The sequence below is a fragment of the Sebastes umbrosus genome, chromosome 19 (assembly GCF_015220745.1).
Source record: "Sebastes umbrosus isolate fSebUmb1 chromosome 19, fSebUmb1.pri, whole genome shotgun sequence".
Taxonomy (NCBI): Eukaryota; Metazoa; Chordata; class Actinopteri; order Perciformes; family Sebastidae; genus Sebastes; species Sebastes umbrosus.
In genome coordinates this window covers 26334457-26359610 of record NC_051287.1, presented here as the reverse complement: position 1 = coordinate 26359610, position 25154 = coordinate 26334457, and the positions used below count along the sequence as shown (strand labels likewise).

The 25154-nt window shown below is 41.4% G+C and overlaps 1 protein-coding gene across 22 annotated transcripts in view; it reads right to left on the bottom strand.

Annotated features, from left to right (window-relative positions):
* Positions 1-1511: 1511 nt before the first annotated feature.
* LOC119478614 (formin-binding protein 1) overlaps positions 1512-25154 on the bottom strand; it is a 78876-nt gene continuing 55233 nt past the window's right edge. For 3 of the 22 annotated variants that reach the window (XM_037753469.1, XM_037753470.1, XM_037753480.1), the window contains 9 exons: positions 24274-24465; positions 22642-22830; positions 14194-14208; positions 13857-13892; positions 9943-10052; positions 9730-9862; positions 9185-9303; positions 8889-9064; positions 6041-6963 (listed from right to left, as the gene is read on the bottom strand). In XM_037753469.1, the coding sequence (XP_037609397.1) occupies positions 6785-6963; positions 8889-9064; positions 9185-9303; positions 9730-9862; positions 9943-10052; positions 13857-13892; positions 14194-14208; positions 22642-22830; positions 24274-24465 (1149 nt within the window). In that variant the 3' untranslated portion in view covers positions 6041-6784. Of the gene's footprint in view, positions 4079-4799; positions 4851-6040; positions 6964-8888; positions 9065-9184; positions 9304-9729; positions 9863-9942; positions 10053-13856; positions 13893-14193; positions 14209-17157; positions 17248-22641; positions 22831-24273; positions 24466-25154 lie in introns of those variants that run through there. The other 19 variants (XM_037753473.1, XM_037753468.1, XM_037753474.1 and 16 more) reach the window with 16 other exon arrangements.

Here is a 25154-nt window from a genome sequence, read left to right as displayed (position 1 = left end):
AGTCAAATGTTGTTACACTATTGTATATGATGTTTCTGGATTAGTATTACTGCTGCATTAATGTGTACGTTGCATTTTACTGCTGTAGGTGTTTAAGGTTGTGCTAATTCTCTACATGTTTTGTAGCGTCACTCTCCTGTGATAAACATGTATCGTGGTGTCAGAAAAACAGCTGTTTTCAGCTTTTGACGATGCATTTTCCAGCTGATCTGAGAGGCTTTATAAAGAGTTCATCACAAACATTCACTCACATCAACACATCTGGAGATACGTGGTTTTCACTGGACAGAGAGGGTATTACAAATTGTAATTTTAGTAACTAAAACTGTCAGACAAATGTAGTGGAGTAGAAGTATTAACTGGCATAAAATGAGTACCTCGACTTTGTACTTGAGTAAATGTAAGACTATGTTCTTACCAAGTGTGTGGTTACGACTAGGACTGAAATAATTTGTCAATTAATCAATGAATCATTCGACAGAAAATGAATAGTGATTGATTGATTGATTGATTGATTGAGTGGAAGATTTGCTGCTGTTGGTCGTAAATAAAAAGACATCTGCAGTCAGACTAAAACTACATTCATAAAAAATAACTGACAGATGAACCGATAATAATAAGTTTTAGTTGCACAGAAAGAGTAGGAACATGTGGGCTACTTGTATTAAAGCTGAAGTAGGCCAGATTGGAGCAAATATGATTAGAGCAAGTTATTTTTATAAAGCGGTTGCTATATCGTGACAGTAGTACATGAAACAGGTAACCTGAAAAAATCATGTTCCTCTGTGTCCTCCGGTGCTCCTAACGGCATCTGCAAGATTTCACAGACCGGGAAAAACAAGCAGTAAGAACTGACCTGAGGTCTGCTGTCCATCTGCTGTCTATGAGAGCCGGCAGTCAATCACTCGTGAACTCCGACCAAACGGTCAAACTAGGCAGCGCTGATCAAATATGAATCAATATTCTGTTACATTAATGCCTATTTCTCTCCTCAGATGTTCTCAGAATCATCTTGTAGTGCACGGTTTAGCTGTTAAATGAGAAAGTTTGTGACGCCGCCGCCCTTGTAAAATTTGGTGAAGGAACGCCAAGTTCCGGTCACATGACTGGAGCACAGCCAATAGGAACGCTCTCTCTCAATGAAATGACCTGTGATTGGTCAAAGTCTCCCATCACAGGGTAGATGTTCTAAAGCCTGAAAGCAGAGCCATGAGGAGGAGCAGAAGTATAGTTTTCTCTCAGAACACTTGAATTACAATATGCTGAAAGGTTATTATGGAATTTTTTGCCCAATGATGCCAAAAATATACTGACTACTGCCGCTTTAAGAGTAATCTTCATTTAATGAAATCACAAATGTTTATCATCAGACTTGATCCGTCTACAAACATCTACAGTGTGCTCTCATAAACACAGATTTAATAATTGTGGATAATTATGTTGACATGATTGACACGGTGGGGTCGGGCCTCTTGATTGTGTCTCGAGAAGGAAAACAAAGACACACCGGGAACTTTCCAGGCATATTTAATTGGCACGGTAAACACAATACAAAGTATTCAGTGCTCCAGAACACAAGCACGGGCTACCAAATGGAACACAAACGAAAAAGTGCAAAAACACACCATTTGGTAGACCTGACAAAGGAAAAGAAGTCTTACTTTGCAAAGCAGATAAAGTAATGGTAAGACTCTCAATAGTTAAAATAGATGTTTTCCTTTTTAAACTTTATTTATATATTCATATATATTCTCTCTAATTCCAACGTGCCATTTCCACTGTACAGGCAGGTTACTCCGGGGCCTCGACTCAAAGGTTTGTGGTGGTTTCGCTGCAGGCAGACGGCCGCTGTGAAGCTGCTGCTGCCCTCAGAGCGGTGATCTGTGCCTCTTCAGATCTATCATTGAAAGTAAATGTTTGATATCTTGACATATGGAGCGATGGGTGTTGAAAAGCAAAAGTTTTGAAGCTTGATTCAGCAGAGATTTGATCATTCCTTCCATCAAGAGGTCAATATGTCCATCACTCCTCCGGTTCAGAAGTGTTTGTAACATGCTGCATCAGATGAATATTGAAGAATGGCTTCATTCAAAACAATTTCATTGTTACTCATATTTGCAGTTAAGGGAATTTAGTCCCATTCAGGCAGAATAAGCTACAACAACATAGACTTCCAGCTTTAAAAAACAAAAAATAACAAAGCTGAATCTCAACTCAATATCATCAAATATAAAACAAAAAAAATGTTAAAATCATTATGTGCCATTGAGCGGGGGTGGGGTGGGGGGGTGTATCAGTGGACATAATTTCTCTTGTATGATTATAAAAACTTTTGAGATAATCACATCTTACTCCGTTCATCATACCACAGCTGGCATCATCCTTTCTCTCATAAAACCCAGTTAAGGCCCAGAAACAGGTGATTCTGGGTCACATTTCAGTCACAAACTCACAGGAAAATATGGATCACAGCATATTTTCATATACAGTAGACAGTTTAAAGCGGACCATCCTAAAAACATCAGGTGTTTTATTTGTGTTTGATTGGACCGAGTGGAGACGTGATTCCCACAATGTTGATTAACTGTAAACTAACAACGACTTGCGTTAGACACTCTGATCAGAACATACAATACTAACGTTTTAACATACTGTACTGTGTAATTACAGTCAAAACAAATGCACAAGACATCCATGACCTACCTACTGTATGCATAAGACCAATCAGAAAACAACATTTCGGGTCCCTATCGTCCTTCACTTTGAGATTAAACGGGGAACACTGGGAGTAGTGATCACTCACTCGCTGTTAAAAACATGCTTTCTGATACCAAAAGAAAAGAGATATAGAAAAGAAAAAGAACCACAGGCACCGAACCCAAACGGCAGCATTCAGGTTAATTGAGACAGTACGACCAGGCAATGAGGGTTAACTGAACAGAAAGGCTGGAGGCGAGGGGGCGTCATACCCCCAACACCTACTCCAGGTTGCCAGCAGAGGGGCGAGGAGGAAGACAGGGCAAGCATGCAGCACACCACAACGCTGACAGGCCCCCCCCCACCTTCCAGTGGGCTGGTGCAACATAAAGGGGGCTCAAAGCAGCCAGGGGATAGCCTGAGCCGAGCCTGAGCCGCCTCAGCAGGGGGAGGGCCGTGGAGGTGAGGGAGGGCGTGGTCAGAGAAAGGAACAGACACCAGTGACAAGACAAGACTTGTAGGATGAGGAAGATGGTGAATGACCCCCATCGTCCATCTCTTTCCCTCCAGCTGGTCCTGGATATGAGGGGGTGGGGGTGGGGGGGGGGGGGGGGGGGGGTGATCGTGGTGTGGAGACGTTACAACACTTTAAAATAAGCATTCAGCTCCAACAAACGCACAACATAAACCAGAAGCACATAACATACAGACAGATGATTAGCACCTTCACTTCTTCTTCTGAAACCTGTGGATATGTTAGTGAGTGGGGGGGGGCGGGGGTGACCATGATGTAGGTAGATGAGCCTGAGGTGGTTCTGTTCTGACTCACACACATACATACACACCAGCTGGTCTTTTGTCCATAAGGCTCCTGCTGGTCTCCGTCCTGTCTCTGACCACACCCTCCTCCATACGTGTGTGTGCAATGGGGGCAAAGGTAAGGAAAAAGATAGCCGGGGGGGGGGGGGAGCGGCGACGGTCAGAGTGAGGAAGCCAACAGCCACGTTCATGACCGCGCGTAGTGCAAGCGGAGTTAGTTCCATTAAGAAGCAAAGCTTTGCTGGAAACAATAAAAAGCAAATTGTACCCTGTGGTTGTGACTGCTGGATGGGGGTTAAGAATGGAAAAGGTTATGAGGGCTCAAATTTCGATGGATTTCTCTTATCGTCGCTTCACAACGCAGAGCTCTGCGGATGAAGCGCAACGCCGATAAGTTTTTGTAATGTTTGGTAAATCGAGATGCGTTCTAATGGGCCGTCTCTCTCTTTTTAGATTCAGGTCATCTTTCTCTCTCTGACTCAGTGAGCGCGTGAGGAATATGGTGGTTTCTCCGAGGCTGCTTGCCCTGCCATTCCTCAGCCAGCCTCACACTTTTAGGAATCTGCAATTCAAAAAAAAAAAAAAAGAAATACGAACAAACAAACAAAAAAAAAAAATGAGAAAAAGAAAAGTTAGATAGCTTTAAAGGAAAGTTGACAGCAACCCAAATATTCAGATATGGAGAGGAGGAAGAGAGATTGTATATATGAAACTACTTTAAACTGACAGACAGCACCGTGGTGTCAGCATGAATACAATCTGCACAAGACTTCCATTAAACCATCCGGTTAACTAAGAACCGTTCAGCTTATTCCATTTTAGTTTGGCTTGAATGCGAGTCAGAATGCAGCCACTTCACTTTGTCACAACATGCTGAAATCAGGTCATGATGAGGACAAGGATTCCTACAAGTGCTGCAGCATGCAACACGTTTCAAACGCTCCTCAATAAAAATGACAGGAGACATGAGATGTTGTATTTACAACTCTAAGGTGAAATGACATCCTGCCCATAAGAACCCCATGCTGTGCCAGTTAACAAGCCATCAGCGCTGATTAAAACAGTGTGAAAGGGAGTTAAACAAAGGCTTGTGTGGTGAGTTATGGAGGAGATGATTTCTTGAGAAGTAGCACAGAACGTCTTATTGTAGCAGTGAGGTGAAACATACACACCATGCTTTGACAGAGAATGCAGCGTTCACGGAGGCGCCGCTCAGAGACCCATGCAATAAAACCACAAAGCTTTAAAGTCATAACCAGCTCCGTATCTCAGCCCAGTCTCACCATATAGCTTAGCACAGCTAATTCTCAGTCCTTTATTCCTTTACCACTGGCCTGGAAAAAAGGACCAGAACAGCCCAACACTCTCAATTAAAAAAGGTGGATTAAAAAAAGAAAAGAAAGCACATTCTAAAGGGGGCTATTAGTTATTAATCTCATCAATAACTTTATAAAATGACCCCTAACTAGGGGAGTTCATGTTGTAACAGCACTATGATTAATCTACAGCATGCAACATTTGAGGGAGGGGCACAATTTTTATTTGTATTTCTTTTTCTGTTTAACCTAAAAAAATATCTTTTTAATATGTATTCATATTTTACAGCAGATTGAAATAACATCTGTATGATTGCACATGGAGCATGCGTTCCTTTTAGGGTACAACAAGTGACTCAAACACGACAGCTTTCACTTGATGTTCATTGTCACTTCAGACGGCGCATACATTCACTCAGCCGAGTCCAGTGATTTTATACCGTACTGGATCAAATATGATACCGAGGTTGTGGATCAGACTTTTGATTAAAAGCATGTTAGACTGCTGCAGGAATGAGTCCTAAAACCAGGAAATGATTCAGCAGTTTAGTACTTCCTGTTCCCTGGTCTGGAAGTCAATGGGTTTTTAGTTAGATGCCTGAAATAAGGTCTGTGGTTGACACAAGATTACGAGCTTTTAACATTTTGTTCTACAACATGAAATACAGGAAATATACCACTCATGAATTGTTGAAGCCCTTACGTGTCTTAAAAAAGGCGGTAGCTAACAAGTGGCTAAATGAGACGACTAAGCGTCATCACGCCTTGGCCTTGGCGATATCATTTACACTTCAGAAATCATAAAAGTGGTTAGTTTCATTAGTGGAGATTGTCTCACTGAACAAAACGTGTAAATATCATAAATGTTTGTTTGCCACAGAGATTATTTTCTGCAATAATCCAAAACACGGGATGGATCGGACGTCGGACCGATACTGATTCAAACAGCTGGATAAGGAATCGGTGACAATGGATCCGATCTATTCAATTCACTTCTATGTTTATATACTATATACATTATATACTGGAATTATAATTCCCGTGTAAGTTTGGACCATTTTCTTGCTGCATTAAAACGGGTTGTTAAGGTTTTGAAAGGTTCCTGTTCATTTTGAAGATTTTTTACCAAGTTGCTGGTGTATGCGCTTATTATGTAATGTATAAGTCCAGCCTGATGATGCCTTACACATAAAGAATGATCCAGTCCCTCACAGCGAGGCATACAGCTTGTTAATGAAACACTGGTATCGGATCGGTACTCGGTATTGGCCGATACCCAAGGGAGGTGAAAAGAGGAGAGGTCACGCGTCATCAACGCGTCACATCTTTGGGGTGAGATGCGTGTGCAGTAAAATCTGCTCTGCACTCGCCGAAATTGAGCCAATCGCAACGCACGACCGCAACTCCAGTTACACTGTGCATGTGTTATAACTTCAAGGTTCGCCTGCAAAAATAGGTCATCTCTGCAGCTCTCTATCTGAGTGGAATACTGTCATCTGAAATCTTAACAAAAAAAACACAAAATATATATATATATAAAAAAAAAAAATCAAGAACTGTGTGTTTGAAATGTACATGTGATTATTGTCAGTGGGTGATCGTCCCATCATGCTCAGCTCTGACTGCTGGGGGGGGTGTCATGTTTTATTTTGTATGACCACTAGGTGGCACTGCAGTGAACGGGAGGGGGGGGGACTACTAACACCCGCCCGGCTTGGCTCACATTCAGTGTACAGTGACACACACTTACACTATCAGCCACAACTGTCATGAGGCACAGTGGACAAATCTGATTGGTCCTTCCTTCTGGGTGAGACAGGAAGTGTGTGTGTGTGTGGGGGGGTGTATTCTCTTATCTGAGCTACCAGTAACAACCTTTAATCTCTCGCCCCGCTCATACAGCAGGGGATGGAAACTCACTGACTCATAGTAACAACAACACACTAGCTGAGTTAAATGTATGTCATAGCACCTTTGGCATTTGTTTCCAAAAAGACCTCGACGTAGGACGAGGGGACGTATCCCTCCTCGTCCTCGTTCCTGCGCACTCGTGTCCAGCCGTCTCCTTTGTCTTCCTCTATGACGTACAACAGCTCGCCCTCCGCCACGGAGATGGTGCCTTCGTTATGACCTGCGAGAGGAGGGGAACAAAAGAGAGAAAAGGCGAGATGAGAGGGAGAATACAGTGAATGAGAGTTGTCCACCCTGTACACTCAGAGGACAAAGAAGAAGCAAGACCAACTTCAACAACAGCCTACAGACAGACAGAGTAAACTAACCTGTGCATAAACCATCAATCTGCACCTCTTATGGAAGGAAGATGGGACTGTTCTAACACATCAGTCTCACTACTTAATGACAAATCTTTGTTTAATATGTCCAATTATTTGAGAAGACAAAAACATGTATTATATGTGGGCACAACAACAGCACAGAGAATGATTTATAAACTAAATTGGGTATAAGCGTTTGTGGATATTTAAAATCCGTTACATTATTATTTGTTGGTCTTTTTTCTTGTGAAATACTTGATATTTTTACCTCTTTAGTCTCTGAATATCCCTAAAATAAGTGAAATATTGGATACTTTCGCCTCCAAAAACTTTTCAAATGCATAAAATACTAGATGCCTTTACTTCATAAGGCCTCTAAAAAGCATTAAAATCAGCAAGATCCTATACTTCCACCTTTTCAGGCCTCTAAAGAATTCTACAAATAAGACAAAAAAAGATGGAACAGCTCACAACCCTTGACCATACTGAGGTTATGAGGCCGCACAATTAAACTGCTTCTTAGTCAATCGTTATTTATATATTAGAATAGAAAGCTGTATTAATCCCCTATGGGGAAACTCATTTGCCACCAAATCAAGAATTCTATTTTATTGTTACTTATTTACAGAGCTGCAGTGATTGGTCGATTAGTCGATCAACAGAAAAATGGTCATTTAGTGGTAATCGATTGATCACTGAAGTCATTTTTCATGCATGAATATCAGAGGACGCTGTTTTCAGTCTCTCAGAAGTGAAGACTTCCTGCTCTTCTCTGTCTTATATCCCTTTGAGCTGGGTGTCTTTGGGTTCTGGACTGACAAAGCGGGACGTCTGAGGACGTCACACTAGGCTTTGAGAGGCTGGCATGGACATTTTTCATTGTCTTCTGACATTGTGTGGACTAAATGATTGATCGAGAAGAATAATCGACAGACTAATCGAGAATGAAAATTATTTTTATATTCTTTTATTTTCATTTATTTATCTATTATTATTTTTATTTTTTATATTTTGTATTTTTTAATGTATTTATTTTATTTATCTATTTTTATTTTTATTTTTTATATTTTGTATTTTTGTATGTATGTATTTATCTATTTATTTACTTATTTTATCTATCTATTAATTTTTTTATGTATTATTTTATCTATCTTATTATTTTTTATATCGTTTTCTAATTAACTAGTACTATAATTAATATTTGTCTAATTGCTTTTTCTGTATGTGTGCATTTCATTTCTTTCTGTGATGTGTGTGACCCTGGACGAGATGATGTGGAAGTGGGAGGGTGAGGGAGGGGGGTGATGATAATAGATTGTGTATATATATATCTATATATATATATATACACATGTCAAGATGACTATAATTTGTATAATGAAAAAATACCAATAAAAAAAAATCTAAAAAAATCTGTAATTATGATGTCCTTATCTTCTCATAGAGAGAGAGAACTTTAACTCCGATCCATTTCTTATGGAGAGTTCAACCCATCTCTGCGGGGGAGTTCACCGGTATTTATTCTCCCTCAGATGGATCAGGGCTTTTCACCACCTCTGATGTTCACACAGCGCTGTAGTCAACAGCCGGCAGAGAATTTGGAATATTTGATTTTGAAAATAGTGTACCAGGGAAATGAGTATATTTCCATCCACCCTCTTCCTCCACACATTTCCTCAGAAAGGTCACACCCCTCCTCCTCCTCCTCATTCCTCCACCCTGCATCCAGAGAAATAAAGTGCACGAGTACTTTGAAATAGTAGTATTCAGTTCTTCTTGTTACCTTCAAACGGGTACAAGGCTTTGCAGGTGCCGATAGTGGGCAGGGTCTCCTCCTCGTCAAACTCATCGTCGAACTCCGGCGTGGAGGTGGTGGGGAGGACGGGGTTGATGTTGGCTTTGACCTGAGTCTCTGAATTCTGCTCCTCTGTGTAGCTGCCATCCGGGCTGCTCAAGGGCCAACACACACACAGTAAATAGACTGTGAAAACATACATAGTTTTCCTCCGAAGAAATAAGGTGTGCAACAACTGTGGGGTGGTTTCACACTGAAATGGTGTTAGTCAGAGTATACCATACCTCTCTCTGTCCTGAGCACAGTTGTTGCTCACTGTTGTGTTGTTCTGGGTCTCATAGAGACTTCTCCGCTGTGTATCACTCTTGGATGGCATCTTCTCCTCCACCTCTGCTAACCAGCCCTGAAACACACATCATCATTATCTATGTGTTGGCTGCAGCTTATCTTTTTTTCTTACATGATGACTTGAAATTTATTTCAAGCAGTTGAATTCTTTTTTATCCGTGAATCAGATGGCCTTTACATTTGGCAAGAACGTTCCTGTGAGGAACACGGCTGCCTTACACTCGGCTCTCTTTTATTTACAAGGTTAAACCAGGCCATTGTTCTGGGAGTCCCCTCTCTCTGCACAGAGCTGCAGCCAGCCCCTCCAGCTGCATCACATCTTCTCCTAATATGGATGAGCGGCAGACTTCTTTGGAAGGACCCCAGCCAGAGACGTGTGTTTGAACTCCTCATTATTTACTGCCTCAGATAAACCAAACAAGATATCTTCGCCAACACTAACTCACACAGAAATGAGAACTCAGACTGGCACCCAACTAACCTCAAATTTCTGCGCTTCAAACTGGAGCTTCTCGATGTTCTGGCCTATTTCTGATAGCCGGGGGTCGACGCTGGCGGGGTCTCCCATCTGAGGGTTCTTCAAGTACACGTCTTTCATCTTAGTTAGCGCGTCCCTGGGAGAGCAAATTACTAGAATCAGTCTTTGTTGCATAAAAGGGAGGGAAAAGCTCCTTAAAGCCAAACGTAAAGATACCTCTGGTCCATCTCTTTTTGAATGTCTTTATTCAGTTCATCCATCTTGCCCTGCAGCTTCTTCCTCCTCTGTTCTGGTGGCAGGTGGCTGAAGTCCTCTGGTCCAGAACCCTGAGAGAACAAAAGGGAGGAAGAGGAGGGAGGAAAAGAAACTGTGAGATGAAGAAAAGCAACTTTCAGATGTCGTTATTTGTGGTGTTCACAGGGATCTTTTCTAAGTAGCTGCAGTATCTCCCTTTGCTGATAACAGCTCCACAAACGGAGCTCTTGTTATGTTTTAATCCCATAATTCACCTGAAGGAGACTCTGCAGCCGCTCTCTAACACACACTCACTGTTTGTCTGTGCACAGACTCGAGGCCTTTCACCTATTCAGCCGCCGCGTCTACTCCAGTGCTCTCTGTAGATGCATTGGAGATGTAATAAAGTATTACCTCCATCCTATTATTGCTCATATAGTGTTTCAGAGTGAGCGGCCTAATGGGCGCTGCTCTCTGATGGGACTGTGTGTGTGAGTGAGAGCTTTTTTGGCTGGATAAAGGTCATATTTCCTGATGAGAAGGTTTCCAGTCTGTTACACTGAACCGATGAGTCATCCTGCTCGGCAGCCTCGAGGAACTTTCTGTGGACATAATGTGTCAGTTTGTTATTCTCAAGCTGGATATACAACAGGGCTAGCTGCTCTGTTATGTTATTGTTTGATTAAGAATAAATTAAGTAAAATATAAAATGAAAACTCAACTCATTAATATGAAATGTATTTCATAACTTATTTTCTTATATTAAAGGAGTTCATTTTGTATTTTTTTTAATAATTTTTTAAAATGTCATAATTTCTTCCATTGTCTTTCACCAATCACATGCAGACTGGACTACTGCTCAAAGTGCCTTTGAGCACCTTTTAAAACACTACACAACTCCTCTGTCATGAAACGGGACTTTATTAAACAACAAAACTAAAAGTGTCCAGCCATGCTAGCTGCTCTGTGAGGCTACTTGCTTTGAGCCAAATGCTAACGTTAGCATGCTAACATGTTCACAAAGATGATGCAATGAACATGCTGATGTTTAGCACGTATAATGTTTACCATGTTAATCATCTCAGTTTAGTGTGTTAGCATGCCAACATCTGCTGATTATTACTACTATTACTTCAGCTGAGGCTGATGATGCTGTCATTAAGTTTGCAGGTATTTGGTCATAAACCAAAATAAAAGTACTGGACAAGTGACATCTTTGACCTGATGGTGGCGCTAAAGGATCACCAAAGTCAGAGGGCTTCATCCTGGCATGGCAATCCATCCAACAGTCGACTGACTGACACTGCCATCGCTGCTAGCCTGGCTAATAAAAATGAACTCCAATAAAACCCTGCTATTATAGAAGTAATAATGATTAAATAACATTAAAGGTCCCATATTGTGCTCATTTTCAGGTTCATACTTATATTTTGTGTTTCTACTAGAACATGTTTACATACTGTAATGTTCAAAAAACACTTTATTTTCCTCATACAGTCGGCCTGAATATGCCTGTATTCCCCCTCTGTCTTATACGCTCTGTTTTAGCGCATTTCGCCGGAATTGCGACGAAATTGCAACAGAATTGCGTTGCTAGGCAACAGCTTGGGCCCATGTGTACTTCCTGTCAGCTGATGACATTCACATACACTGCAACCAGGAATAAACTGGGACACATTTAGAATATTTACGTTTAAATCTGTGTAAAGGGTCTAAATATTGTATATTTGTGACATCACAAATGGACAGAACTCCTGACAGCTTGTTTCAAATGCAGAGTTACTGAATACGGGCTGTGTGTATTTCCCTGTGGATTGAGCGTTTCGATACTTTCACAGTATTTATACAGAACTTAAGCCTGCTTATAATAAAAAAACATGAAAATCTCACTTTTTTATAATATGGGACCTTTAACATAATAATGTGTCTTACATTAATTTCATAAAGTCTTATCTATCTATTTAATATTGGACTCTTTGGGGCTCCATAGGGTCTGTCATTGAGTTTTTGGGTGAATAAATGCTGTTGCTTCAGTCCTACTGTATCAATGAAGAGAAACATGCGTTGACTGAATAGGTCAGGACCAGGTTGGATCTCATTGAGACGGGTCGCAGCGGGGCACCACAGGATACACAGTAGAACTGCTGGAGCTATGGACTTCACCTTTCACGTGAGCCAGGTCAAACATAAGCAGCCAGGTTACCATGGCAACCTTACCCAGCCTTCTCCCTGTATCAGCACGCAACACTTTACCCGGGCATGCAACACAACAAAGATCATGTCAGTCGTCATGCAGAGACATGCTGCTGTCTGAGTGATACGTCACGTGTTAGTGTTTACATTCTCCGATGATAACACTACTATCTAGGTCAACTATGGGCAGACATTACCTCATTTATTGTTGGTAGTATGATATATTTAGGATGAGAATTCACAGTTTGAATGTTGTTGTATGGAATCAGGAATAGATTTATAAAACACACAGGTCTAGCTTTCATTACAAAGTCAGCTTGGGTCGAGATTTTAGACATTGAGCTTATTTGCTTTCTTGCAGAGAGACCATGTCTCATGTCTGTATGCTAAATATGATGCCAGTTGGCGGTTAGCTTAGCTTAGCATAAAGACTGGAAGCGGGGGGAAATAGTTAGCCTTGGTCTGTCCAATGTTGAACCTGGAGCAGTAAACTGAGATTTCGGACACGAATTAATCATTTTTTAAAAAAATCAATGAATGAATGTGTTTATTTGATAGGGGCAGAGTACGTTGATGGACATCAGTATAAAAATTCAAGATGTAAACATTCCGGAGTTAGCAAGACTGCTAATGTACATCCCTGATCCCAAAGCAGGCTTCATCACTGACAGGTGTAGAGTAACACAGTGGTCATTTTTGCATCTTTGAATGCGACGCATTGCTTTGTGGGATTGTTAGCAGAAAGCAGTTTACACGCCTCGGACGCTACTTTTTTCGTTCCATTGTTGTAATTATTTTATAACACATCAAAGTGTCCTCATCAAGATGATGAGGACGATGGACGTATGATATCTTATGAAAAGTCCTCATTTTCCGTGCGTTTGTCCAGCAACACGTGCCAATTACATGCATACAGTCTTTTCAAACTTCCATTTTCACAGGAACTCGGTTTCGGCAACAAAACTACTTGGTTAGGTTTAGGTAAAGTTAGAAGTGGTGTAACTTAAATACGGAAGTTACGTGACTCACACAGGGCATGAAAACCAGTCTCCTGGGCGAAAGTCCAGTGTTGTTTGATCCACCCGACTTCCTCCCTAGGAGGCGTTTGACGCTCTTTATCCTTCCTGGTTCACGATTACGTGGATTACATACAAATTGATTTTGTGGGATATCTACGAATTACAGTGCATTACTTTTCGTAGGTATGGCTACGAACGGTGTCTGAACATTGTTATAAATATAACAAACTGGTTGGCACACTTTTATAAATTTTTTGGAGTGATCCGGGCTAGCTGTTTCTCCCTGTTTCTAGTATTAGTGCTAAGCTAAGCATCTGCTGGCTGTAGCTTCATGTTAGAGTGGTATCGACCTCCTCATTGAAGTCTCAGCAAACAAGTGAATAAGATTAGATCCTAAAATGTTTAACTATTCCTTTAATCCTCAAAGTGCGTCTTGTTCTGAGGACAATATGAACGAATGGTTGATATTCTGCCATCATACAGTTCTCTTACAGTATGTTAGTTTTACAGAACAGCATTCTATAAATATAATGACATCGGCATGCAGTGTAAGGACATGAGTGAGCAACTACCACATAAAATCAGATTAGTGTTTGTTACAAGGACACACGATCTGTCGAGACAAGGAGGACTACCAGACAGACTACGAGACGGACAGGTAAAACATAGAGTAAATCTGATCACCTCAATGAGATTCCGGACGTGGGAATTTAGTGTGATCTGCACCACGGAGACCACACAGACATAGTTTGGGAGAGACATGACGAGAACACAACCACAACACACAAAAAAAAACAAAAAAATAACATAGAAATGAGACAACGACATGAGTCCGAGGTTCCATCGTTGTGTCACAGCAAAGATTAAATTATTAACTTAAATCCAAAAAATAAAAATAAAAGAGCACAACAAAAAGGTAACGGCGTACAGGACGTTATTAACAACTTGTTATTGGGAGGACGTGACATGCGTGCTATGGTCATGCCGCTACGGTCGTGAGGTTATATACGGTCATGCTTACCAGCTTGAGAGAAAGCTTCATGGGGGGAGAGGAGAGAGAAATGGCGAGGAGCAGGAGAGAGAAAGAGACAACAGTCAACATCAGCAGAATATTACGGCCATTTCTTTCATTTTCCTTTAAATAAGAATTGTTTATATGTATTTTAATGCTTTGCCAAACTTCACCATTTAAGGAAAAGAGGGTATAGCGCTTAAAGGCTGATTTATATGCTAGTTGTGTCATAAAAAAGCTCTTTGAGCAACCCCCCCCCGCCCCCTCCAACACTCTTTTCTAATGTGGTGAAATTTAGCATTTCTAATATAATGGATTAATGAGAAATAAGTTGGCAAAAAGGCCAACCTACTGCACAAGCATGAAGTAAAGAATGGGGAACAAATTAAGGGAAGACAGGTGAAAATAGATGTAGAGAAAGAAGTAGAAGGATGGTGACTGCGACAGGGACGGATGTACCCTTTACTTCTTGATCCCTCTCTGCTGCCGTTACAATGACATGCACGTTACAGCAGAGGGCGCCAAAAGCAAAAACACATCAGCAGATCCCTGCGTTGACATGGAGGCAGATAACTGTACACAGACAAGCTGGAGAGTCACTTTAAAAAACAAACTATTCACTTGTTACCAAGACAAATCCACACATATTCAGGTCTAGATAAAGATCAGATTAAAAAAGAAATAAGATTAATCATGAACTAAAAGGCAAGTAGAAGTGTTTCAACAGCTTCATTTGCTGAGTGATTTCTGGTTTTGAATACAAAGAAGAGAGTAGAGAGCAGGTTAACAGCCTCTAACAGGCTGGTAGAGCCGGAGCAGATGACTTGTAATCCTGTTAGAGGCTCACAGGCTGGTGCACTACTCACTTTGGTCCACTAATCAAGTCATCCACCTGGAATGACCTGTTACGCTCGGCGCTATGACGCCTTGTGATTCTCCCTCTCGCCTCCCCAACGCTTTGTTATTCCTACATTTCCTGTGTGAAGCTTCACTTACAGAACATAAAGAAAATATTCAATTTACACTAATACATTGATATCACTGAGGGTCAAGTAGAAGTAATAAAAATGCTTCATAAACTCTCGGTTAGCATCTAGTTTGGGCCTTTCTGTTTCTAGTGGGTCAGATATGGACTATATTCCTAACGAACCATGGGTGTAAGAGAAATTTAAACTCTTTAATTTAAGTCTCGGCATAAAACCTGGGCCTGTAAAAGTGAAATTTGGAACTTAAATAAGAGATAAAACGTCTATTTATCATATTTCTTACAACTTTAACATGCTCTTAAATTTAAGAGTTTAATAGTAGATGTTAGCTGACTGCAGTACAGAGAGGTGGGAACAACCTTCTGGGACATATTTTTGAGTGACTGAGCAAAATATCATCGGTCATAATGAATATAAGGCTGCAACGAACAAATATTTTCATTGTTGATTAATCTGTCGATTATATTTCCCGACTAATCGATGAGTTGTTTGGTCTATAAGATGTCGATCAGTGTTTCTCAAAGCGCAAGATGACGTCCTCAAATGTCTTGTTTTGTCCACAACTCAAAGATATTCAGTTTACTGTCATAGAGGAGGAAAGAAACCAGAAAATATTCACATTTAAGGAGCTGGAATCAGAGAATTTAGACCTTTTTTTCTTAAAAAATGACTCAAACCTGTTAATCAATTATCAAAATAGTTGGCGATTAATTTAAATAGTTAACAACTAATCGATTACTCGTTGCAGTTCTAGATGATAGTTTAAACTATTACTTGCATTTGATTTGAACATTCTTCTCCAGGTTGATTTTCTTTTTGTTTCCATTTCAGACAATTTCCTATTATTTCATCCACATTTATATCGTATAAATATATTTGGATTGTTGTTTATTTCACATGTTTTACTACTAAAGGACTAAAGGACCTTCACAAAAATAAATTGAACTTTAAATTTAAATTGAAATCACGTGTTTTTGTGGAAGAAAATATCAGAGTAAAAGGATTTTGACCAATGGGGCAGATGCAGGGTGGGTAAATACTTGTCCCTGATTAGCTGTTCCTGCTCTGAGCACACATGTGATAAATCATGCGATCACTTGAGAGCTGCACTTTACTGTGAGTGATAAATGTGTTTTAATCTCCACATTCAGCTCTTTTGAGCTTTCTTAAGTGTGATTCTTCTAACTTTGATGGATACGGTCCACAGATCTACCTGAACTCTTTCCAACCCCCCAGACAGACACAGATATACAGGTATATTATGGTCCTTACAGACAGATAACACCGCTGCAGTATGGCAACACCAGCACAAAGAAAGCCCTGGAGGGGTGAATTCTGGGTACGGTAGGCTGAACCCAGATCCAAAGTGTGACCAGCACCTTGCCTAATGTCACCCCCGCCTGGCAGGGAGATTTAAATGGCGAGGAGGGGATGATGAATAGCATCCTCGCGCCCCATAATCCCCCACATCCTCCGGTGCTTGTGACACTTTGTGAATTGACCCCTTGTAGATGCTCAGTGAGGGGGGGGGGAGCCCTGAAACAGCTGCAGGACAACAGTGAGCAACAAGAAACCCCCAAGCTGATCCATGTGATGTGGGATGAAGTCATCATCTTTCTACACGCGTCAGAGCCATGTGATCAATACTGAGCCAGGCACAGACACCAGCCTCCCCTTGTGACGATGTTTTACCCCATTAACATTACAAAATACATGATTAGTAATGAGGCTACAGCATGAGTTGTACATGGCTTCTACTAATCACACACACATCCAACATTCATTCTCACTTTCTTCCAACCACCTGAACCACACACACACACACACTCACTCACACACACGCACACGCACACGCACACACACACAGACACACACAAACACATACACACACACACACACTCACAGTGACAGACACACACACAGACACGCACACACACACACACACACACACACCGCTGGTACTCACTGACACCCATCACACACTTACAACATATTGCCTGGCTTCGAAAGCATATGTGGGTCGACCCAGAGTCCTCTTCATAAGCTCTTTGTGACAAATGAGCGAGCGTGGGGATTGCTGCTGAGGTGATCATCAGAGAGAACACAGCTTTGTCAATGAGAGCTCAGAAAACAGCACTGACGTCCTAAAGATCTTATACTGTATACCGTATTAATCTAATAACAACCGCTGCCTCTTTTTCCTCTGTTACTGTGGATGGATTACACAGCTAATATGCACCACACAAAGGCTCTCCTGCAGGGGTAGACATGCCTCCACTGTGCAGAGAGACACAACTCCCCACCTCCACTGGCACAACTACTCTAACCCCTAATGTGATGCTACGTTCCTCTTGCAGGAGGTGGGAGAGGAGTCAAATATATCTTTTTTCTTGATTTACCTGCAGCTGTAACTATACAGAGTATAATAGAAAGTGATATTGCTTTTACTTTGTTAGGCTTAAATCATTAAACAGGGTTTCTGCAGGAAGTGAAGTTTAATGCTACATTCACATGGAATCAGGCAAACAGGATATATATATATAAATAATACATTTTAGTGGACGAGGGCAGGACGGTAAAATAAGGTGAGGCTGGCAGAGACTACCAGCAACGGTAACGGTAGACGGCATTGCAGTCCAAAGTTAAAGTATTTTAACTTTTCGCCGTCCTCCGCAACAACCAGATATTACGTAGCTCGCAGTTGTTTAAAGGTCCCATATTGTAAAAAGTGAGATTTTCATGTATTTTTTTTATTATAAAGCAGGTTTAAGTGCTATATAAATACTGTGAAAGTATCGAAACACTCAATCCATGGAGAAATACACACAGCCTGTATTCAGAAACTGTGCCTTTGAAACAAGCTGTCATGATTTCTGTCCATTTGTGATGTCACAAATATACAACATGTCACAGGTTTAAATTCGGTTTATTTCCTGTTACAGTGTATGTGAAAGACATCAGCTAACAGGAAGTAAACATGGACCCAAGCTGTTGCCTAGCAACGCAATTCTGTTGATATGTGCTAAAACGGAGCGTTTCAGACAGAGGTACGGGTATATTCAGGCAGACAGGATGAGGAAAATAATCTGTTTTTTTAACATTACAGCATGTAAACATGTTCTAGTAGAAAGGTAAAATGCAAGTAGTGAACCTGAAAATGAGCACAATATGGGACCTTTAAGTTTGCAATAGAATATTAGGAGAAAGCTGCCTTTTTTTTTGCTATATGCATTACTAGAATAATTACATAAAAAAGTAGACAAAATAAATGTATTTCATATATTTGATTCCATCACCATAGCAATATGTCACCATGCGTGTTTCATTTTATCTGTTTGTTTGTCTGTGTGTCCATCTGCCTCATTCCATGTGAATGCAGCATAAGACTTTTTAAAGACTTTTTAAGAAGTTTTTCACGCTCATATCAGGCAAAATATCGTAGTATAATGGAAAAGAGGTAGGGACTAGAATTATTTAGTATTATATTACATCACATTATTCAGTACTTCCCAGCAGGACATAAAATAATGATATCCTGATGATAAATTGATTAAATTAATAGGCCTAGACCCCGATAAGTGACATCAAATCGATTAACCAATTTAAAATGATTAATTATTTTAATTAATTTAAAGGACCAGTGTGTAACATTTAGGGGGATCTATTGGCAGAAATGGAATATGATATTAATAAGTAGGTTTTCTTTAGTATATACTGTATCACCTGAAAATAAAAATCGTTGTGTTTTCGTTAGCTTAGAATGAGCCGTATATATCTACTTAGGGAGCGGGTCCTCGCCATGGAGCCGGCCGCCATGTTTCTACAGGAGCCTAGAATGGACAAACCAAACACTGGCTCCAGAGAGGGCCATTCTCGTTTTCACGTTTTCGCGTCGGCCACCGTAGTTCTCCTACATGCTTAGCACACGGGAGAGTTTTGAGTTGGTTGCAATCTGCAACTTCACTACTAGATGCCGCCAGATCCTACACACTGCACCTTTAAGTATTTATTAAAGGGCCCATATTGTAAAAAGTGAGATTTTCATGTCTTTTATAGTATAAAGCAGGTTTAAGTGCTATATAAATACTGTTAAACTATCAAAACATTCAATACACGGAGAAATACACACAGCCCGTATTCAGAAATGTGTGTTTGAAACAAGTTGTTAGGATTTCTGTCCATTTGTGATGTCACAAATATACAATATTTAGACCATTACACGGTTTTAAACGTAAACATTCTAAATGTGTCTCAGTTTATTTCCTATTGCAGTGTATGTGAATAACATCAGCTGACAGGAAGTAAACATGGACCCAAACTGTTGCCTAGCAACGCAATTCCATTGCAATTCCGCTGAAATGCACTAAAACGGAGTGTTTCAGACAGAGGGTGAATACAGGTATATTTGGACAGACAGTATAAGGAAAATAAAAGTTTTTTTTAACATTACAGCATTTAAACATGTTCTAGTAGAAACACAAACTACAAGTATGAACCTGAAAATTAGCATAATATGGGACCTTTAAGACTTTGGTAAATGAAAATTAAGACTTTTTCAGACCTTCTATGGCCTTTTTTGAGGGGGAGGATATAAGGATTTTCAAGACCTGCAGATACCCTGTCAAAAATAACCTGAAAATGATGCTTAGATAGATACTGTAGTACTGTGATTAAGTGTTGCTAGTTAGCCGGGTTTATGAAGGAGTTGCTCAGACACGCTACCAGCAGCTGTTCAGAGGCATTAGCCCAAAGTGTGTGTGTCAGTGAGGCAGTAGGGCTGGTCTCCCTAAAAGACTGGATTAACCATGCACTGTCTGTTGCCTTTTAGTTACCTATAACAATTGGTAGATTTATTACGAAAAGAAAGAGATCATACTGTAAGAATGTACTCTACATTAAACATCTATATACATGAAAAACATAAAACGGTTGCTGCCATGAGATATGAAAGGGTGAAGAACTTAATTAAATGTGTTGTCATGAGATATGGAAAGGAGATTCATTTAACTTCTCTTTCTACTCTGATACAGCGTCTAACCGCTCATGGACCTTTTCCCTGTGCTATGAGATGTTACAGTAAGGTCAAACTTCAATCTTTTTCATCTGTATAGTCGACAAACAATGAACTCTTTTTATCGCTCTTCTCGAGAGCTGTTTCAGCACTTCCGCTTTCAGAAACGTGCACTTCCTGATAGATCCGCTAGAAAAAATACACACTTCCCTTTTTTTCTCTGCCGACCTTCAATCATTTCCTCTACGATATGCTCGCACACACTGCACTGTTGCACCGTATTGTTCTTTTCAGACGTCACGTTAGCACCGATTCATACAAATGTTTTTACTTTGAGTTACTGCTGCCCTTTCAAAATATGAGCGTAAACAAAATCTATATTTATGGAGGGTGCGGAAGGAACACGTGAGTTGCCGCCCAGTTCCTGAGGTCAGGGAGAGCTGGCGGGTGAAGAGCGTTACGGGAAGGCGTGCTATGACCTGCCCCGGCCCAGCGATTCCATTACACAGCACACATAGTGATGACACCCAGCAGGACCCACCGGGCTGGTGCTGATAAAGCCACCCTCCAGGAAGCCTTCTAAAATTACTCTTATCTCCCTCCTCAAGGGGTGGTTGACTCAGTCAGCCTGCTGCCATACCCACAACCCATCACCTTGTCCATACTGAGAGCTTTAACCCTCTTCTCCTCTTCCTTCATATGCAAAAAAACAAAACCAAAACAATCTGCCTCCAGCAGAGACTGCAGAGAAGTGCGCAGGGAGCTACTGCAGTCTCCATGCTACTGCCAAGACTGCTCAGGCGTCTTGCTCATTTCTGTCAAAGGAGAGGGAGGGGTGGGGGGGGGGTGAGACGGAGGGACTGTAATTGTGAGCACAGAGTTAATATGAAGAGGGACAAGATGGAGAGAATGCTGGTGAGTCAGACAAGTACCATGGATTCATCGTTATGCGCTACAGAAGCATGCTAGAGAAGCAAATAGGCTGAGCACTGTATGAGTGAAGGTGGAAGGCCTGTTGTGCTGTCTGCTGCTGTTCCAGCAGATTAGACTGCTGTCAGGCTGTTAAATAGGCGTTATCGGTCACTATAAGCCCCATAGATGTGGGTCAGTAGGGGCCTACTACACCCAATAGTAGGTTTTATTATCTATTCACATGGTAGATCACCGAAAGAAGGTATGAAAGAACATGACAGCGACCTCTAGCTATCATAGTAATTATGACAGGAGCAGAAGTGGAAGTCAGGCGCTCCAATACCCATACTACCATATTATTTAGTATGCCAGAGAAAATATTTAGTATGTCCTAATACATAGTATGTCAAATGCAGTATACCTAAAAATACCAGGATGTACTACATCCGGTTCCAGTATGCAAGCCAGCATGCTTTTTCTGGCTATTATGACCCACAATCCTCTGTGCAGCGGATACATGAGCAAGAGGGTCAAAGTTCAAGACTAGGGTTGTCAAAGTTAATGTGACAATAACGTGTTAACGCAAATTCGAAAACTAGAAAACCTAAGGAATCCATCGGTACCAACAATGTCGTACTAGCTTATCGAAAAGAACGCTAAATAACGCGCCAAACTTTTTGGTGAGGGAAAACTGTCATGTCCATTTTCAAAGGGGTCCTTTGACCTCTGACCTCAAGATATGTGAATGAAAATGGGTTCTCTGGGTACCCACGAGTCTCCCCTTTACAGACATGCCCACTTTATGATAATTAAAAACCTGTGAGGGTTTCTGGACAATATCTGTCATTGTTTTGTGTTAGTTGATTTACAATAATAAATATATCCATACATTTACATAAAGAAGCATATTTGCCCACTCCCATGTTGATAAGAGTATTAAATACTTGACAAATCTCCCTTTAAGGTACATTTTTAACAGATAAAAAATGTGTGATTAATTTGCAATTAAACGTGATTAACTATGGACAATCATGATATTATTCGCGATTAAATATTTTAATCGATTGACAGCCCTAGCCAAAATACAATGTTTAAACCTTAAAAAGCCTTTTAGTTTGTTTTCAAATTGTAATGTTTCATTCAGTTTTACGTGTTGCTTTTAAGTTTCGCTTTCACTTTTACAATGTAGCAGGCATAGTAGGCCCCTAATGACCCACATCTGTGGTGCTTATAGTGACTGATAACGCCTGTTTAAAGACCTTCACACATTTTGAAGCCTGCCCAGAAAAAGGTGAAAATTAAAAGTTGTAATGTGAGCACTGTTTTCTGGTTGAGTTCACATTGCCTACATGTATGCATTCAGTTACTGGTGACAGTTCAATCGGCTGCTATATGATGATACCATGTCGGCATTATGACCTTCTAAACAGACAGAAAGGATTCTACCTTTCCATTCCTTCACCCATACAGTGCAGCAGGTACAGAGCTCAGGTACAGGTGTAGGACACACACACATGCACAGAGCTTGCTGGACACACACACACTTACCCCTCGCCTCAGGCTCCGGAGGCAGTGCATTTTGGGTTTGGAGGTCATGAAGTCGTTGAGGCGGTGGGAGAGGGGCTCCTTGTGCTGCTTGGGAGACTGGGGGTCGTTGGGAACAGCAGAGGGTGAGGGCGGGGATGAGGCTGGGGGGGCAGGTGGGGGCTGGTGGGGGGACGTTAACAGGGACATAAGCTACCAGTAAGAGAGGGAAGCCGTGACGGAGAGGAAGAGGAGGAAAAACATGGAAGAAGAAGAAGAAAAAGAAGAAAGGGGGCAAGATTCCAACGAAAAAAGACAAAAGAGGAAAAGGAGGAGGGAACACAAAACGAAATAAATAAGCCTCCTACAAATATTAAAAAAATAAACACATAACAGAACAGAAATTAAAAGACAACCGTCGAACCGGGTGTATCAGTTATGTTGTACGTCAAACATATAAAACATAAAAAAAACTGTTAAAAAGAAGAAAACAACCAGAGTGAGTAGGAAGCATCAAATGTGTTAAAGCAAGCGACTGCAACAAAGCGAAGAGTTCCAGTCAAAGCACATGCAGGCTCCTGTTTTAGAAATGTGTTCTCTCCTTCCCAACCTCGTCACATGCCAGCCAGGACGAGGAATTCACCACATCCCCACCCCAAGGATATCAGCAGCTGAATTTGAGGTCATCATCAGAGAAATTTAATTGCTTATCGCCGTCCTAAAACATCTGACTGCATAATTCATCAAGTAGTTGTCGAGTTTCAGGATGAAGCAGAGGTGAAGACACCGCGTAGTGCGCATGCATGGGCACGTGAGTCAGAAACCCCTCTTTCAAAAAACAAAGAGAACGCTAAAAGACACTGTTTCTAGAAGACAGTAGTGGTGCTTTTGTACTGAAATATTATTTTGGGATGTATTTCTGTTCTGCTCGCATGCATGTGAAGTAGAAATACCTCTCTGTAATCCTGAGTACATCAAGCACAGAGGAGCGGTGTGTTTCTGTCCACATACAGTCAGCACGCTGGGGTTTCTCATCTAGCATTGTACACACTTGCTTCCAGCCTTTCTCTCCCACACACACACACACCCAGTTACTCACTCATGCTCTGCTCTAACGCAACACCGACAGTGCCACCAGCCCATAAGTAAGGTCAGAGATCAGTTTTGCCGTTCAGAAGCAGGAAACTGAAGGACTCAAGAGTTGATCACCAGTCAAAGAAGAGAAACTGTTATTTCAGATCAAATTAATGACTGCCAGTAGAGTCCGACCGCAGGATGATAGTAGAGATGCATTAGTGTGTGTTACAGGAGGAAGTTTCCAAAATCGGTGAGGGTGATTTGCCAGGGAGGAGGAAACGGGTGGCAAATAATAACAACAAAAATGGCAACACTAACATGAACTAGCAACACATTTCAACCAAAGTCACAGAATCTACACAAAAAAATGAGACTAAATTAAATACCAACTAGACAGATACTACAAATGTGACATTGAACACATATATTTCTATCAGCAGACAGAATCATACTCCACACAAAACTCCCCGACGTGACCTCCAAGTGAGGGACATCTTGAAATGCCCTAAAACCAGCGCGGCTCTGCTGTACGTTGGAGCGTAAACGTGGCTCCGTGTTGAGTGTGCATTCATGCGTTACCTTGTTCTTGTTCTTAATGAAAGGCCACAGTTTGCCCTTGCTCTTGCCGGCAGGCTTCTCCTTGGCCTCTTTGGAGTTGGACAGGCTGGTTTCGGACGCCGTCCTCTTCATTGCCTGGCCGTAATCCTCAAACTCCACATCTCCCGGGGGCTCGAACCCAGACTTGTAGGACTCCACCACCTGCTTCGAGTCCTAGTGGGGGAGCAATCAGCGACAGCCTTAGCCTTGATACAGTTTCATCCACTTTTTTTATTTTAAATATCAACGGAAAACTCGTAAAATGCAAAGCAATGACTTAAAAAGGCCGGGGGATCTCTGTTTGTTTAGATCGTCCAGCTAATCAGCAGGTCTGGAGATAAGATGCAACACAATAGTGGGCCTGTGACTCTCTTGTTTATAGTAGTTTTTGTCTGGTAACGGAGACGGAGAGAGACTGTGGAGATCCAGTTTGTGGGCCACAGAAGGAAGAGGAAAAGACCTAAATCTGTCAGGCAGGAGTTATGACAAAGACACTGAGGTCGGGGACACAGCCAGGCCCATCAGACACAGGAAGGAGGACATTAATCAGGTTCAGTGTGTACATCAGCCTGAATGAAGTGATAAGAGCAGAAGGTCTGGTTGGAGGGTGGGGTCAGAGGTCAAAGACTGTGCACTCTGTACATGAGGAGAAGACTACGAGAGGAAGAGAGACAGAGACGGAGAAGGAGCGTGTGATGTGTTTACTGTCACAGACTGCTGGAGCCGTCTCCTTGGAGCTGGGCCACGCAAACAGCGAGACGCACACACACACACATACTGTGCGATCCCCGGGGATAGTCTTGTCTTGCCAACATGTGACATCTCAATATATCACACTGCTTATTTTCTCTTCAGCGTAGGCA